The following is a 14,770-nucleotide window of genomic DNA, read 5'->3' as shown; positions in this document are numbered from 1 at the left end:
AACCAGGACCAGGACCAGGACCAGAACCAGGACCAGGACCAGAACCAGGACCAGAACCAGGACCAGGACCAGAACCAGGACCAGAACCAGGACCAGGACCAGAACCAGGACCAGAACCAGGACCAGGACCAGAACCAGGACCAGGACCAGGACCAGAACCAGGACCAGGACCAGGACCAGGACCAGAACCAGAACCAGGACCAGAACCAGAACCAGAACCAGAACCAGGACCAGGACCCAGAACCAGGACCAGGACCAGGACCAGAACCAGGACCAGAACCAGAACCAGGACCAGAACCAGGACCAGGACCAGGACCAGAACCAGAACCAGGACCAGAACCAGAACCAGAACCAGAACCAGGACCAGGACCAGAACCAGGACCAGGACCAGGACCAGAATCAGGACCAGAACCAGAACCAGGACCAGATAAATCTCTGGGAGATTGAAAGTCATTGTCTGATTTTCCTCCTGACTGATTTCTGCTCTCAGATTTTGTTGATCAGGTTTTTATGTTTAAAGAATAAAAACTGGTTTAAATCTTTATTGGCTTCAGCAGAAAAAAATAAAATCTTTGGTTCCGGTACCAAAGATAATCCTGTTCGCGTTCACACGGAACCGCAGATCCATCATAAAAACTATTTACTGAAACGAGACAAAAGCTTTTATTTCTCTTTTTGTTTCTAAACTCCTGAATTAAAAGTTCAAGGAGAAAAATAAAATATTTAAACTGAAGTTTAACTTAATAACTGAATGATTTCTGGATCTTTGTGGTTCTGAACGGGCAGAATGTCGGTTCTGATTGTTTCGGATCTTTGTTCCGGTCGACCAGAACCAGAACATTAACCAAGGGAGAAACTCAGGACTTACTGGGTTCAATGGTTAAACTGGTTCCGGTACCAAACAGGATCCTGTTCACCCCTCCAGTATTCACACAGCAGGGAGGTCCAGAACCAAAACCCAAACTGAACCTGCCGCCGGTTCTGATCCAAACGATTTAAATCAATTATTATAAGCAGATTTGTTGACTATAAATGAAATGATTCTAATAAATTGTACAAAATTTTTTATAAATAACAAATTTATGAATTAATTCAACATTAATCAGAACCTACTGGGTTTGATGGTCAAACTGGTTCCGGATCCAAATAACATCTTGTATCCGGTTCCAGTCACACATCATGAAGCTCGGTACCAGAAACCCAGCAGCCGTTTGGACCAGCTGGTTCTGATATTTGGGTCTTAAATTTAACTTTCTTAATTTAATTTTTACGTTCGGTTCTGGACAGGAAAACGCTGCACTGTAAATAATAACTCCAACTTTAATTATTAATGTGTTTCTGATCGCCATCAGAACTTACTGGGAGAACCAGAACTCAGCCAGCATGAGGCTGAGTGGCACAAACCGGACTGGACCGGACCGGACCGGCTCCAGGCAGATTTAAACTTTCATTATTCCAAAGTTTTAAGTTATTACTTTATCCACTTTAAAAATGTTTTATTTTAATACATTTTTAGCAAATTATCAATTTAGCCATCAAATTAAACTGAATATTTTTTACAGTGTAAAGAAGAAAATGCTTTTAAAATCCCAGTTTGCCCAGTAACAACCTGAAGATCGACATCATCACCGGTTTTAAATAATTCACAGTTTCCACTGAATCTACATGAATTCATAATTCAAACTCCACAGATGTAAACCTGTGTCACTGGTTTCACTGGTTTTTAACCAACATGTGGATCAGAACTTACTGGGTTCAGTGGTCAAACTGGTTCCAGTACCAAAGATCATCTTAACTCCTCCGGTTCCAGTCACACAGCCTGAATCTCCCCAACAAGAACCGGGTTCTGACCGGTTCTGACCAGTTCTGACCGGTTCTGACTGGTTCTGACAGGTTCTGGCCGGTTCTGACCGGAAACACAAAATCTGTTTCATTCATTTTTGCATTACATAATTTTTATTTGGATTGTTAATTAGGTTTTTAAAATTTTGTTTTAAATAAAAAAAAGTTCTTAGATATTTATTTTCCTTTCTGGGTTTTTGTTGGATTAAATAAAGTTTATGACATAAAAGCGGTAAATGTTTTTCTGAATAAACAGATAAAAACATAAAATCTTACTGGTTTTAATGGTCAAACTGGTTCCAGAACCAAAGATCATCTTGTTCCCAGTAAACACACAACATGAATCTCCTCAGCAACAACTGAGCAGAACCAACCAGAACCAAACCGCTTCAAAGGAACCAGTTCAACTGTTGAACTGGTTTCCATTAATGATTTGATTTGTACTGGTTTTATTTTTCCATCAGTGGACGGATCCAGTGTTCCTGAACTGGAACTGTTTTGGTTCTGAAACTTTGAATCTGAATCATCTCCAACTGGAACATTTATTTATAACACAAGCACTAACTGGTTATACTGGTTAAACAGGTTAAACTGGTTTAACTGGTTCTGCATCAATGACAGAATCACCAAACAGTAAAAGAACTTTTTGATTTAAAGTTTAAAAGTTTACAAGTTTACTCCAGAACATTTTAGGACCAAATGTTTCCACAACTGGAACCATTAAAGATCAGGATCAGAACTCACTGGTTTCAATGGTTAAACTGGTTCCAGAAGCAAAGAACATCTTTAATCCACCGGCAGCGTTCACACAGCATGAAGCTCCAGAACCTTATCTGTGACGAACAGAACCAGAATCCACAGCAGAACCTCTGGTTACTGGGTCTACACTGGTTTTATATTTGTTTTATACTGGTTCTATCCTGGGGTTATACTGGTGTTATACTGGTTCTGGACTGGTTCTGCTGCTGTTTCTTCCAGTCTTCAGTAAATTATTTTTTATGTTTATGTGAAAATTTGTGCAGATCAAAAACATTTTATAATCCTGGAGACGTTTTTAGAAAAATACATTTTGAACTTACTGGTTTCGATGGTTAAACTGGTTCCAGAACCAAAGATCATCTTGTTCCCTGCATTCACACAGCATGAAGCTCCAGAACCAGAACTATCAGAACCGGTCCGGTTGATAAACTCTGGTACCAGAACCGATGAGATTAAAATCTGATTCTTAGAATAAATAAAATCTTTAATCTGGATTAAGCTGGACTGACTACAGAACCGGTTCTGGTTCTGGTCGGGTTCTGGTTGGGTTTTTATTTTAATCATTTTAAAACTTTTAGCATAAAAACATTTCAGAGAAATTAAATCTGCAGCGTCTCAGACTGGATCAGAACTTACTGGTTTCGATGGTTAAACTGGTTCCAGAACCAAAGATCATCTTATTATATCCTCCATCAGTCACACAGCATGACGACCCAGATCATTAACGGGTTCAGCAGAACCAGAACCGGGTTCTATAGAAAAGCTGGTGCCACATGAAAGTTAGCTATAAAATATTCAAATTAAAAATTATTTGGTCTCTAAAAAATTAAATAAAGATCCAGTGACTCACTGAGCCAGATGTTCTAAGACCAGACCCGGTTCTGAAAAGACTCCAGAAAATAGATGGAACCAGAACTTACTGGGTTCAATGGTTAAACTGGTTCCGGTACCAAAGATCATCTTATATCCACCAGTTCCAGTCACACAGCCTGAATCTCCCCAACAAGAACCGGTTCTGATCGGGTATGACTGGTTCTGATCGGGTCTGACTGGTTCTGAGTGGTTCTGATTGGGTCTGAGTGGTTCTGATCGGTTCTGAGTGGTTCTGATCGGTTCTGAGTGGTTCTGATCGGGTCTGACTGGTTCTGATCGGGTCTCACTGGTTCTGACTGGTTCTGATCGGGTCTGATTGGTTCTGATCAAAATGAGGAATAAAACATAAAATCTGATTTATTAAAGCAGAATTTTAATTTTATTTGGATTGAAAAATTATTGATTCTCCTAATTTCCATTTCTCAGAATTTTGTGGGGTTGAATTAAAATCAGATTTTTCAAACTCAAATAAATAAAATCTTGAAATAATTTAATCTCAAAAGTTTCTCTTAATGGTTCATGAAAATGGATTTTAAATGTTTTTCCTCAGAAACAGAAAAAAATATAAAATCTTACTGGTTTCGATGGTTAAACTGGTTCCAGAACCAAAGAACATCTTGTACCCCCTCCATCAGTCACACAGCATGAAGCTCCAGAACCAGAACTATCAGAACCGGTCCGGTTGATAAATTCTGGTACCAGAACCGATGGGATTAAAATCTGATTATTAGAATAATTAAAATCTTTAATCTGGATTAAAGATTTTATCTAAAGCTGGACTGACTACAGAACCGGTTCTGGTTCTGGTCGGTTCTGGTTGGGTTTTTATTGAAACATTTAAATCATTTTTAAACTTTTAGCATAAAAAAAAATTCAGAAAGAACAGAAACTAAATGAACCATTGGATCAGAGCTTACTGGGAATGATGGTTAAACTGGTTCCGGTACCAAACAGGATCCTATTAAATCCTCCAGAACCAGTCACACAGCACGGCGACCCAGAACACAAACAGGTTCGGCAGAACCAGAACCTGGATTTATGGATAAACGGGTTCCTGAAGTTCTAAAATTTTAATCTGGAATTTTAAAGATGTTTAAAAATATTTTTTATTTCCTCTGAAATGTGATGAAACCCGGTAACTTCCTGATCCAGAGGTTCTGTTATCAAACCGGACCCGGTTCTGAAAAGTCCAGAAAACAAAATCAGAACTTACTGGTTGCCATGGTTAAACTGGATCTGGAACCAAAGAACAGGATGAAGCTTCAGAACCAAACAGATGATCCGGACTGACCCGGTTACTGGGTCGGTCCCAGTAATCGGATTGGTCCCAGTAATCAGGTCGGTCCCAGTAATCGGAATGGTCCCAGTAATCAGGTCGGTCCCAGTAATCGGAATGGTCCCAGTAATCAGGTCGGTCCCAGTAATCGGATTGGTCCCAGTAATCAGGTCGGTCCCAGTAATTGGGTCGGTCCCAGTAATTGGGTCGGTCCCAGTAATCGGATTCTGTCTCGGAACCAAATTTACGTCAAATTGTTTTTAAAATGTTTAATTTGGTGACAAATGTATAATAAATGTTCGACTTACTGGTTTCAATGGTTAAACTGGTTCCAGAACCAAAGAACATCTTGTACCCCCCTCCTGCATTCACACAGCATGAAGCTCCAGAACCAGAACTATCAGAACCGGTCCGGTTGATAAACTCTGGTACCAGAACCGATGGGATTAAAATCTGATTATTAGAATAATTAAAATCTTTAATCTGGATTAAAGATTTTATCTGAAGCTGGACTGACTACAGAACCGGTTCTGGTTCTGGTCGGGTTCTGGTTGGGTTTTTATTTTAATCATTTTTAAACTTTTAGCATAAAAACATTTCAGAGAAATTAAATCTGCAGCGTCTCAGACTGGATCAGAACTTCCTGGTTTCGATGGTTAAACTGGTTCCAGAACCAAAGATCATCTTAAATCCATCAGTCACACAGCATGACGACCCAGATCATTAACTGGTTCAGCAGAACCAGAACCGGGTTCTAACGGGTTTCAGGACATTCATATTTTTGAAAACATTTTAAAACATTTTTTACATTTTTCATTTTTTCTCTGAAATGTAAAATTGATCAGGTATTGATCCGCATTTTATAGAACCGGATCCGGTTCTGAAAAGAACAATTAAAAGCAGAACTTTCTGGGTTGGATGGTTAAACTGGTTCCAGAACCAAATATGATCCTGTTCTGGTTTGAGTTCACACAATCTGATCAATAATCTATCAGTAATCAATAACTGATCAGTGGACTGAGCGCGCTCCGTTTCAGTCTCAATAATCAATAATCATTATTAATATTGATAAATGTTTCTGATACTGGTCAGAATCAGAACTTACTGGGTTCAATGGTCAAACTGGTTCCAGAACCAAAGATCATCTTGACTTGATTCACACAACATGAAGCTTCTGATCAGAAACCGGGCCGTGCGGAACCGGCCCGGTTCGGCGGGAAACATTCACCAATATGAAATATTGATTTGAATAAAAGGCAGAATTTGTTTTAATTTACCAGAATAAAATATTAATGAGCCAGAAATTCAATAATTATACAAGAAATAATCGTTTAAATTCACAAAAAATAAATTTTGCAGCAAAATCTTTTCGTTTCAGGTCTGATCAGAAAGTTCTGGTTCCGGTCCAAACAGGATCGGAACCAGAAAACAATAAATAATTTAATCAGCAGAACTTACGGTTCTGAACGCTCAGCCTGGTTCCGGTACCAAACAGGATCTTGAACTGGTTTCCACCAGAATTCACACAGCGTGAAGCGCTCTGACATTAAGCTGCAGAACCAGAACCAGACAACCGGGTCGGCCCAGACCTGGCAGAACCTTCTCAATTTTTTAAATTTAGTGTTTTAGGTTTTAGTTTCTGCCGGTTCGGGTTCTAAGACCCGACGGGTTTGGTTCTGTCTCCAACCAACTTCTTCAGAACCAAACTGCAACTATGAACGGTCCAAACGGGCCGAAGGACAGAACTTACAAACCGGATCAGAACCAGATCAGAACCAGAAGTGAATTATTTCTGATCCTTAAAAAAGGCTTTTACTTTGAAAGGTCAGAATAAATATTAAATATTTTTGTTTTTTCATTTTCATTTTGTCTTTCAGAACCGGATCTGGACCCGGTTCAGTCGAGGTTCTGATGAGTTTCAGGAGAAACAGACCAAACATTCATATCTCCAGAACCATAGCAATCTGGATCAGAACTTACTCTGTTCTACAGTTACTTCAGAACCGGGTCCAAACAGAAAGTTTTCTCAGCAGAAATTCTGGTTCTGAACGTGTTTCATTCGGATCATAAAACAGATTCGATCCGTAGAAAATCCTCATCGTTTCAGAACCAGAACTTCTGGGTCAACTGGACCTCTTCTGTAACTTACTGGGTTTGATGGTTAAACTGGTTCCAGAACCAAAGATCATCTTGTTCCCAGCATTCACACAGCATGAAGCTCCAGAACCAGAACCATCAGACCCGGTCCATTCGACAAACTGTGGTACCAGAACCACAACTGATGAGATTAAAATCTGATTATTAGAATAAATTACATTTTTAATCTGGATTATTGTCTGATGATGCACTGATTGTTCTGATCGGGTTTTTATTGATCCGATTCTGTTTTATTAATTTCTTTAATCTGAACTGAAATCTTGAAACATTTGGATCAGAACTTACTGGTTTCAATGGTCAAACTGGTTCCGGTACCAAAGATCAACTTCTGACCAAGATTCACACAGCATGAAGCTCCAGAACCAAAACCCAGCCGAATCAGAACCGGACCAGAACCGCTGCAGTTAACTAAATTATTACTTTGAAAAAGTAAATATTCAATAAACATATAAACATTAAATATTTAATAAAACTAAATATAATTTTTTTTGTCTCATTTCAGTAAAATAAATGTAATAATGTTTTTTGTATTAATCTTTTATTTTATCAGAACCGGTTCTGATAAAACCTCATCTGAACCGGGTTCAGATGAGGTTCTGGGTCCAAACATTCATAACTCCAGAACCATAGAGACCTGGATCAGAACTTACTGGGTTCTATGGTTAAACTGGTTCCAGGTCCAAACTGGATCTTGTTGCCAACAGTCACACAGCGTGAGGAACCAGAACATAAACGGGTTCAGCAGAACCAGAACCGGGTTCTATAGATGAACCGGTTCTGGTTTTTAGAATTCTAAAATTTTCCCCTGAAATGTAAAAATGATCCAGTATTGATCGTTATTTTACGGCACCGGATCCGGTTCTGAACAGAACAATTCAAACCAGAACTTACTGGGTTCTATGGTTAAACTGGTTCCAGGTCCAAACAGGATCCTGTTTGTGTTCACACTGTGTGAAACACCACGACACAATCTGGATCAATGATCCATCAATCATTGATATGAGATGAGCGAACTGAGCGCGCTCAGTCTCATCAATAATTATTAATGATAATAAATGTTTATTTTTCTCATTTAAGGAGCAAATTAATGCATCACAGAAATATTAATAATCACAAATATAAATATTGATCTAAAAAAATTTAGATCAGAATTAAGATTTTTAAATTTGGAGCTAAAAATATGAATAATTAATCTGAAATTTAAAGACTCAACAAGAAACATTTAATATTTAATGATTTATGAATACATAAAATTGATGTGAACTAATTAATAGTTTCTGCCAATAATCAGGTTTGATCAGTAAAAGTTCTGGTTCTGGGTCCAAACAGCATCAGAACCACTCATATAAAGTCCAATTAAATAATGGATTTTAATCAGAACTTACTGGTTCTGATGGTCAGACTGGTTCCGGTACCAAAGAACATCTTGTAGCCAGAATTCACACAGCATGAAGCTCTATGACATAAACCGGGCCGAGCCGGACCAGAACACCTCCAGAACCTCACTGTTGTCACTATTTTATTTATAATCAAACTATTTTAAATTCACTCCAGAAAACAAATTAAACTTTTATTTTATTTTAGATCAAAAATTTTCTCTAAACAATTTTATTCAAATCAAATTTAGAAAATTTTTTTACATTTCGGAGAAACTTTTTATATTTTAGACGTTTTATTTTGAGCCGATTCTCAGAACTGGACTCGGTTCTGGACTCGGTTCTGATTTAAGCCCAGTTCTTCTCCAGATTAAACGTCAGAACTTACTGGTTTCGATGGTTAATCTGGTTCCGGTACCAAAGATGATCTTATAAGCTCCTCCAGAATTCACACAACCAGAACCTCCAGAACAAAAACCCAGCAGAACCAACAGAACCATCCCTAAAGTTCAGGTTCTGCTGGGATTAAATTACCGTTATGGACAATATTCATTATTTATAATATTTAATCAGACAATAATCTGACATAATTTAAACTGGGATTAACATTCTGGTCGCTGTGGATTTAAAACGAGGAACAGAAACTTTTATTTAGAGATTTATGATGAAAAAAATCACTGATTAAATATTCTGAGAATATTCTGAGAAAATTAACAGATTATCAATGGGATTATAAATGATTAAAATCAAACTAATCAGTTGGTTTAATTTTAATAATTTTTACTGTGAAATTTCTTCCAGTTTACTTACTGGTTTCGATGGTTAGTCTGGTTCCAGAACCAAAGACGATCCGGTTTGCAGCTCCAACATTCACACAACCAGAACCTCCAGAGCAGAAACCGGGCCGAACCAGAACCAGAACTTTTTCTAACTGCTGGTGAAAAACTTTATTTATTTTAATTTTCTGAATTTTGGTTCCCAGTTAGAAATAAAAATAATCAGAATTTATTTTCCAATCAACATTTTTCTGTAACTCATATTTTTCCTGTTGAGCATAAAATGTTCTGATGGTTCTGGTTCTGTTTGCAGGTCCAACATGAAGCTTCATGAATCAAACCTCAAACGTTTAAAACTGGAAAATTATTAAATATTTTTATCTAAATTTGAACTGGAAATAATTTTATGTGATTATTTTACTGATTATTTCATAATTTATTTTTCATTTGTATTAAATTCAGAGAAATAAAAACATAAAAATCAGCAGAAAGTTCTGAAAATATTAAACCCAGTTTAAGGTTCTTACTGGTTTGGATGGTTAATCTGGTTCCGGTACCAAAGATCATCTTCCCTGTTCCTCCTCCGTAATTCACACAGCAAGAGAGCTGCTGACAAGAACCGGGCCGCACAAGAACCGGGCCGCACAGAACCGGGCCGCACTGAACCGGGCCGCACAAGAACCGGGCCGCACTGAACCGGGCCCGCACAAGAACCGGCCGCACAAGAACCGGGCCGCACTGAACCGGGCCGCACTGAACCGGGCCGCACAAGAACCGGGCCGCACAGAACCGGGCCGAACCGGTTTAGCCTCAGAATAAACTCAACATCCAGAATCGGATCAGATTTTTATCAACAACCGTTTTTAGGTTTAACTGCATTTTAACTAAGTTTTAGTTTTCTAAATCAGAACCGGAACCAAACGGACCCAGAACAGAACTTTAAGGTTCTACTCTGTACCCGTCTATACAGACAATAATCAACACTTACTGGTTTCAGTGGTTAAACTGGTTCCAGCAGCAAACAGAAGCTTCCTCTGGTTGGATCCAGTCACACATCATGAAACATCCCAACATAAACCAGTTCACCCAGTTCACCCAGTTCAAACTAAATTATAGTTTAGTTTTGTCATCTTCAGGATGAATTTGATATGAATCAAATATTTAAAGCTTTTTAGCTTTTTAATTCATCATCGTGTTTAAACTTTTACTATTTTTCCTTCCGTAATTTTATTTTTAAACATTTGACATTTAAGTTGTAAATGGTGTCAGAACTCACTGGTTTCACTGGTTAAACTGGTTTCACTGGTTAAACTGGTTCCAGCTCAGACTGGATCTTGTTTGTTCAGAAAGTCTGGTGTTAAAACTGAAATTTATCAAATATGAATTATCAGTTAATATAAATTTTGACATTTACCTGAAATATGAAACAATTTTGAAAATTAACATTTTCATTTAAATCTTGAAAGAATTAAAATTTTAATGGAAACCATTACTTACTGGTTTCAATGGTTAATCTGGTTCCACTGGCAAAGATAATCTTATTCTGGTTAGTACCAGTCACACAGCATGAAGCTGCCCAGCATAAACCAGTTCAACCAGTTCAAACCAGACAGATAATCCTGTTTTAACATTCATCAGTTTCTCTGTCGCCTCCACCGAGGATCAAACATTTATGTTCATATCAATATTTATATTGTTTAAATTTATTTATTTAAATTTCTTACTGGTTTCAATGGTTAATCTGGTTCCACTGGCAAACAGCACTGGTTTCGGTTAGCATTAGTCACACAACATAGCTGCCCAGCATAAACCAGTTCAACCAGTTCAACCAGTCCAAGACTGGAACGGTTCATATTAATCAGTTAGTTTTTACACTGTAAACCCTCAATTTAAAATATTAAACTAAAGTAATTTTATAAATTCATCTTCAGACGTATTACATCAGAAACCAGTCTGAACCAGTCTGAACCAGTCTTTTAATGGGAAAGCTAGTCAGTACTTACTGGTTTCAATGGTTAATCTGGTTCCACTGGCAAACAGCAGCTTGCTCCTGTCTGCACCAGTCACAACAAGAGGCTCCACAACGTAAACCAGTTCAACCAGTTCAAACCTTCCTGATCTCCAAGTTTAACCAGGATGTAAATTGGAAACAGAAATTTAAACCAGATTAATATTTAATTATCAGTTATTTTTTAATCTATTAAATGTTTTTATCATTTTAACGTTTTTGAGTTTAATCTTGTTAAAAAAAACATTTAAAATCTGCTACTTACTGGTTTCAATGGTTAATCTGGTTCCACTGGAAAACAGCAGCTTGTTCACACTGGTTCCAGTCACACAGCATGAAGCTGCCCAGCATAAACCAGTTCAACCAGTTCAACCATTTAAAAGCAAACTTTCCACCACCAGTCTAATGAAACCGAAAATAAAATTTTATAAAATCTGAGTTTATTTTCTAAAACATGGATCTGGGATTAATATCTATACTTATTTATATTTTAAATAAATCAAATTTTTTTAATAAAATTGGATCCCGGTTCTGTTTGGTTCTGTTCGGTTCTGTTCGGTTCTGTTCAGTTTTGTTCGGTTCTGTTCGGTTCTGTTCAGTTCTGTTCGGTTCTGAACCGCAGCCCAGCTGGAAATTATATCCTGAATTATTTTCTTGTATTTTCATGTTTTAATGTTAGCGATAAATTTAAAATGTTATTTTCAGAAGCAACACTTACTGGTTAAACTGGTTAAACTGGTTAAACTGGTTGTTTAAATTTAGCCTCCAGTTTATTTATGTTCGGTTTATTTCAGTTAAATATGTTGACAGTAAATATTAACAAAAAGGTAAATTGATCAAACTGTTTTTAACTGGAAATATTAATATTAAATATTAAAGACGTTCATTTAAATGATATTTCTGATCTTACTGGTTTCCACCATCAGTCTGGTCCCAGTTCCAAAGTGGATCTTATACTGGTTGTTAGTCCACAGCAGGAGGAACCAGTGCATGAACTGGGAGCTGCAGAACTCCCAGTACTGAAACCAGTTTCCCCATTATTACAGTTTTATCAATATTATGTTTTCATCCTTTTTTTGCTCCAGTCAGATTTTTTAAAGAAGCAAAACTGTAAAAAATGTCATTTTGGATTTGTTCTAATTTTTGTCTTGGATCATTTTTATAAGATTTTAAAGATTTTTTCAGGTTTTCTGATCACAAAATGTTTTAAATTATTAATATTTCTGAACTTATAATGAAATTATTGCATAGTTACAGTTTCAAAGTTTTGAATTTTTATTTAAAACGAAGCAAAACATTAAAATCTGATTTCAAACTGGAAACCAACCAGATTAAATTCAGAATATTTTGGATCATTTTGATGATATTTCATTTCTCTCAGGTTTTCTGATCACAAATTAAATCATATTGAATAAAATTGATATTTCTCAACTTACTGGTTTCCACCATCAGTCTGGTCCCAGTTCCAAAGTAGATCTTATACTGGGAACCAGTCACACAGCAGGAGGAACCAGTACATGAACTGGGAGCTGCAGCATAAAACCTGCTGCAGCAGCAGCAATGCAGACATAATCAATTATTTTATCGATTAGTTATTGGAACCCAGACCCAGAACCAGAACCAGACCCAGAACCAGAACCAGACCCAGAACAAGAACCAGACCCAGAACCAGAACCAGACCCAGACCGAGAACCAGAACCAGAACCAAACCCAGAACCAGAACCAAACCCAGAACAAGAACCAGACCCAGACCCAGAACCAGAACCAAACCCAGAACCAGAACCAGACCCAGACCCAGAACCAGACCCAGACCCAGACCCAGAACCAGAACCAGACCCAGAACCAGAACCAGACCCAGACCCAGAACCAGAACCAGACCCAGAACCAGAACCAGACCCAGACCCAGAACCAGAACCAGAACCAGAACCAGGAAATACCTCCTGATCAGTTTTACTCTCAGAACAAACAAACTGGTTTTACTGGTTTTACTGGAGTTTTCTGTTCTCACTGGTTTCAACATAGCATGACGGTCCAAACCCAAACAGAACCGGTTCTGATCCAGATTGTAATGTGAACAGAACCGGGAAGCAACGGAACCGGACTTACTGCTGGTCACCAACAGCCTGGTTCCGGATCCGAACAGAACCCGGTTCCCTCCAGAGGAATAAGTCACACAGCCAGAACCGTCAGAACAAAAACCCGAACCGGGCCCAGACCCAACAGAACCTTCAGACACAACCAGCAGCACCGGTTCGTCCATCAGTGAACCCACTTAGGAGCAGAACCAACAGAACCATCTGAAAGACTGAGCCGAACAAAACCACAGAATCGGACCCTGAGGAGCCGCTGACCAGAACCATCGGTTCTGATTTAACCCAGTTAAGACTCATGCGACCCAAACTGGATCAAACTTACTGGTTCTGACGGTTAAACTGGTTCCAGATCCAAAGAACATCTTGTACTGGTTGGTTCCAGTCACACAGCCTGACGGCCCGGACCAAAAACCCAGAACTTTAGGAACCACCAGGTTCTGACCCAGATGACCGTCATCTGGGTCAGAACCGAACCGAAAATGATTCCACTGGTTCTACTGGTGCTGAACTGGGAGCTCTGGGTAATTTCCAGAACCAGTGACCCGTTAGTCTGGTTCTGTTCAGCCCAAACATTCAGGTCCAAAGTTACAGTGAGGAACCAAACAGAACCAGGTCCAGTAGTCTGGTTCTGGTTCTGTAACCGGGTCAAAGTTCTGTAGAACTTTATTTTCTGAAATGATTTGATGAAAATATGAAATATGAAACAATCAGAAATATTTCACATTATTATCTTTAAGAATTAGACCAGAACTTACTGGTTTCACTGGTTAAACTGGTTCCAGTCCCAAAGGTGATTTTATCAGAACTTCCAGTCACACAGCAGGAAGATTCATGACGAAAACTAAAACCTTTTATTCCCACATCATCAGTTTTAATCATTTATTCATGATTCTGATTATTTTTACAGTTGAACTTCTGGATTATTTAGAACAATAAAATAATTCATGTAATTTCTGATTATTAATCCTTCAGCTGATTTTATTGGAAGTTTTTTTTGTTACTGGTTTCGATGGTTAAACTGGTTCCAGGTCCAAAGACCACCTTGTCGTAGCCTCCAGTCACACAGCAGGAAGGTTCATGACAAAAACTAAAAACTGTTTAATCCCACTTCAGATTTTTATCATCAATATTTAGTTTTCATTTTATTAAATTGCAACAAATGTTTAAAATTCTGATAATTTTCTGAAAAATCATTTTAGAGAATATTTTACAGTTGAATGTTTATTTAGAACAATAAAATAATTAATGTAATTTCTGATTATTAATCCTTCAGCTGATTTTATTGGAAGGTTTTTCGTCTCTTACTGGTTTCGATGGTTAAACTGGTTCCAGGTCCAAAGTTCATCTTTTGAGAGTTTCCAGTCACACAGCAGGAAGATTCATGACAAAAACTAAAATATAGTTTAAATCTTTGATTATATTTCATCACATCAGTAAAATGATTTTTATAACATTTGTAAAAACTAAATTTTATGTTTTAATCTCATTAAATTAAATCACATTTAAAATTATTATTTTCTAACAAAAACATTTAATTTCTACGTTATTTTTACAGTTAAACTTTAGATTTATGGCAACAATAAAAGATAATTTATCATTTTTATTTTATT

General features: G+C 37.6%; 1 gene segment (V, D, J or C); it reads right to left on the bottom strand.

Annotated features, from left to right (window-relative positions):
• The window catches only part of LOC129352677 (T-cell receptor alpha chain constant-like), a 30,846-nt gene extending 16,328 nt beyond the window's left edge, over positions 1–14,518 (bottom strand). Inside the window, 1 exon segment of the C gene segment in view lies at positions 14,466–14,518. Within this exon segment, the coding sequence occupies positions 14,466–14,505 (40 nt within the window).
• Between the last annotated feature and the right edge of the window lie 252 nt (positions 14,519–14,770).

Source organism: Poeciliopsis prolifica, unplaced genomic scaffold, assembly GCF_027474105.1.
Source record: "Poeciliopsis prolifica strain line A6 unplaced genomic scaffold, Auburn_PproV2 SCAFFOLD079, whole genome shotgun sequence".
Classification (NCBI taxonomy): Eukaryota; Metazoa; Chordata; class Actinopteri; order Cyprinodontiformes; family Poeciliidae; genus Poeciliopsis; species Poeciliopsis prolifica.
The sequence above is the reverse complement of the archived record's forward strand: the minus strand, read 5'-3'. Positions and strand labels throughout refer to the sequence as shown.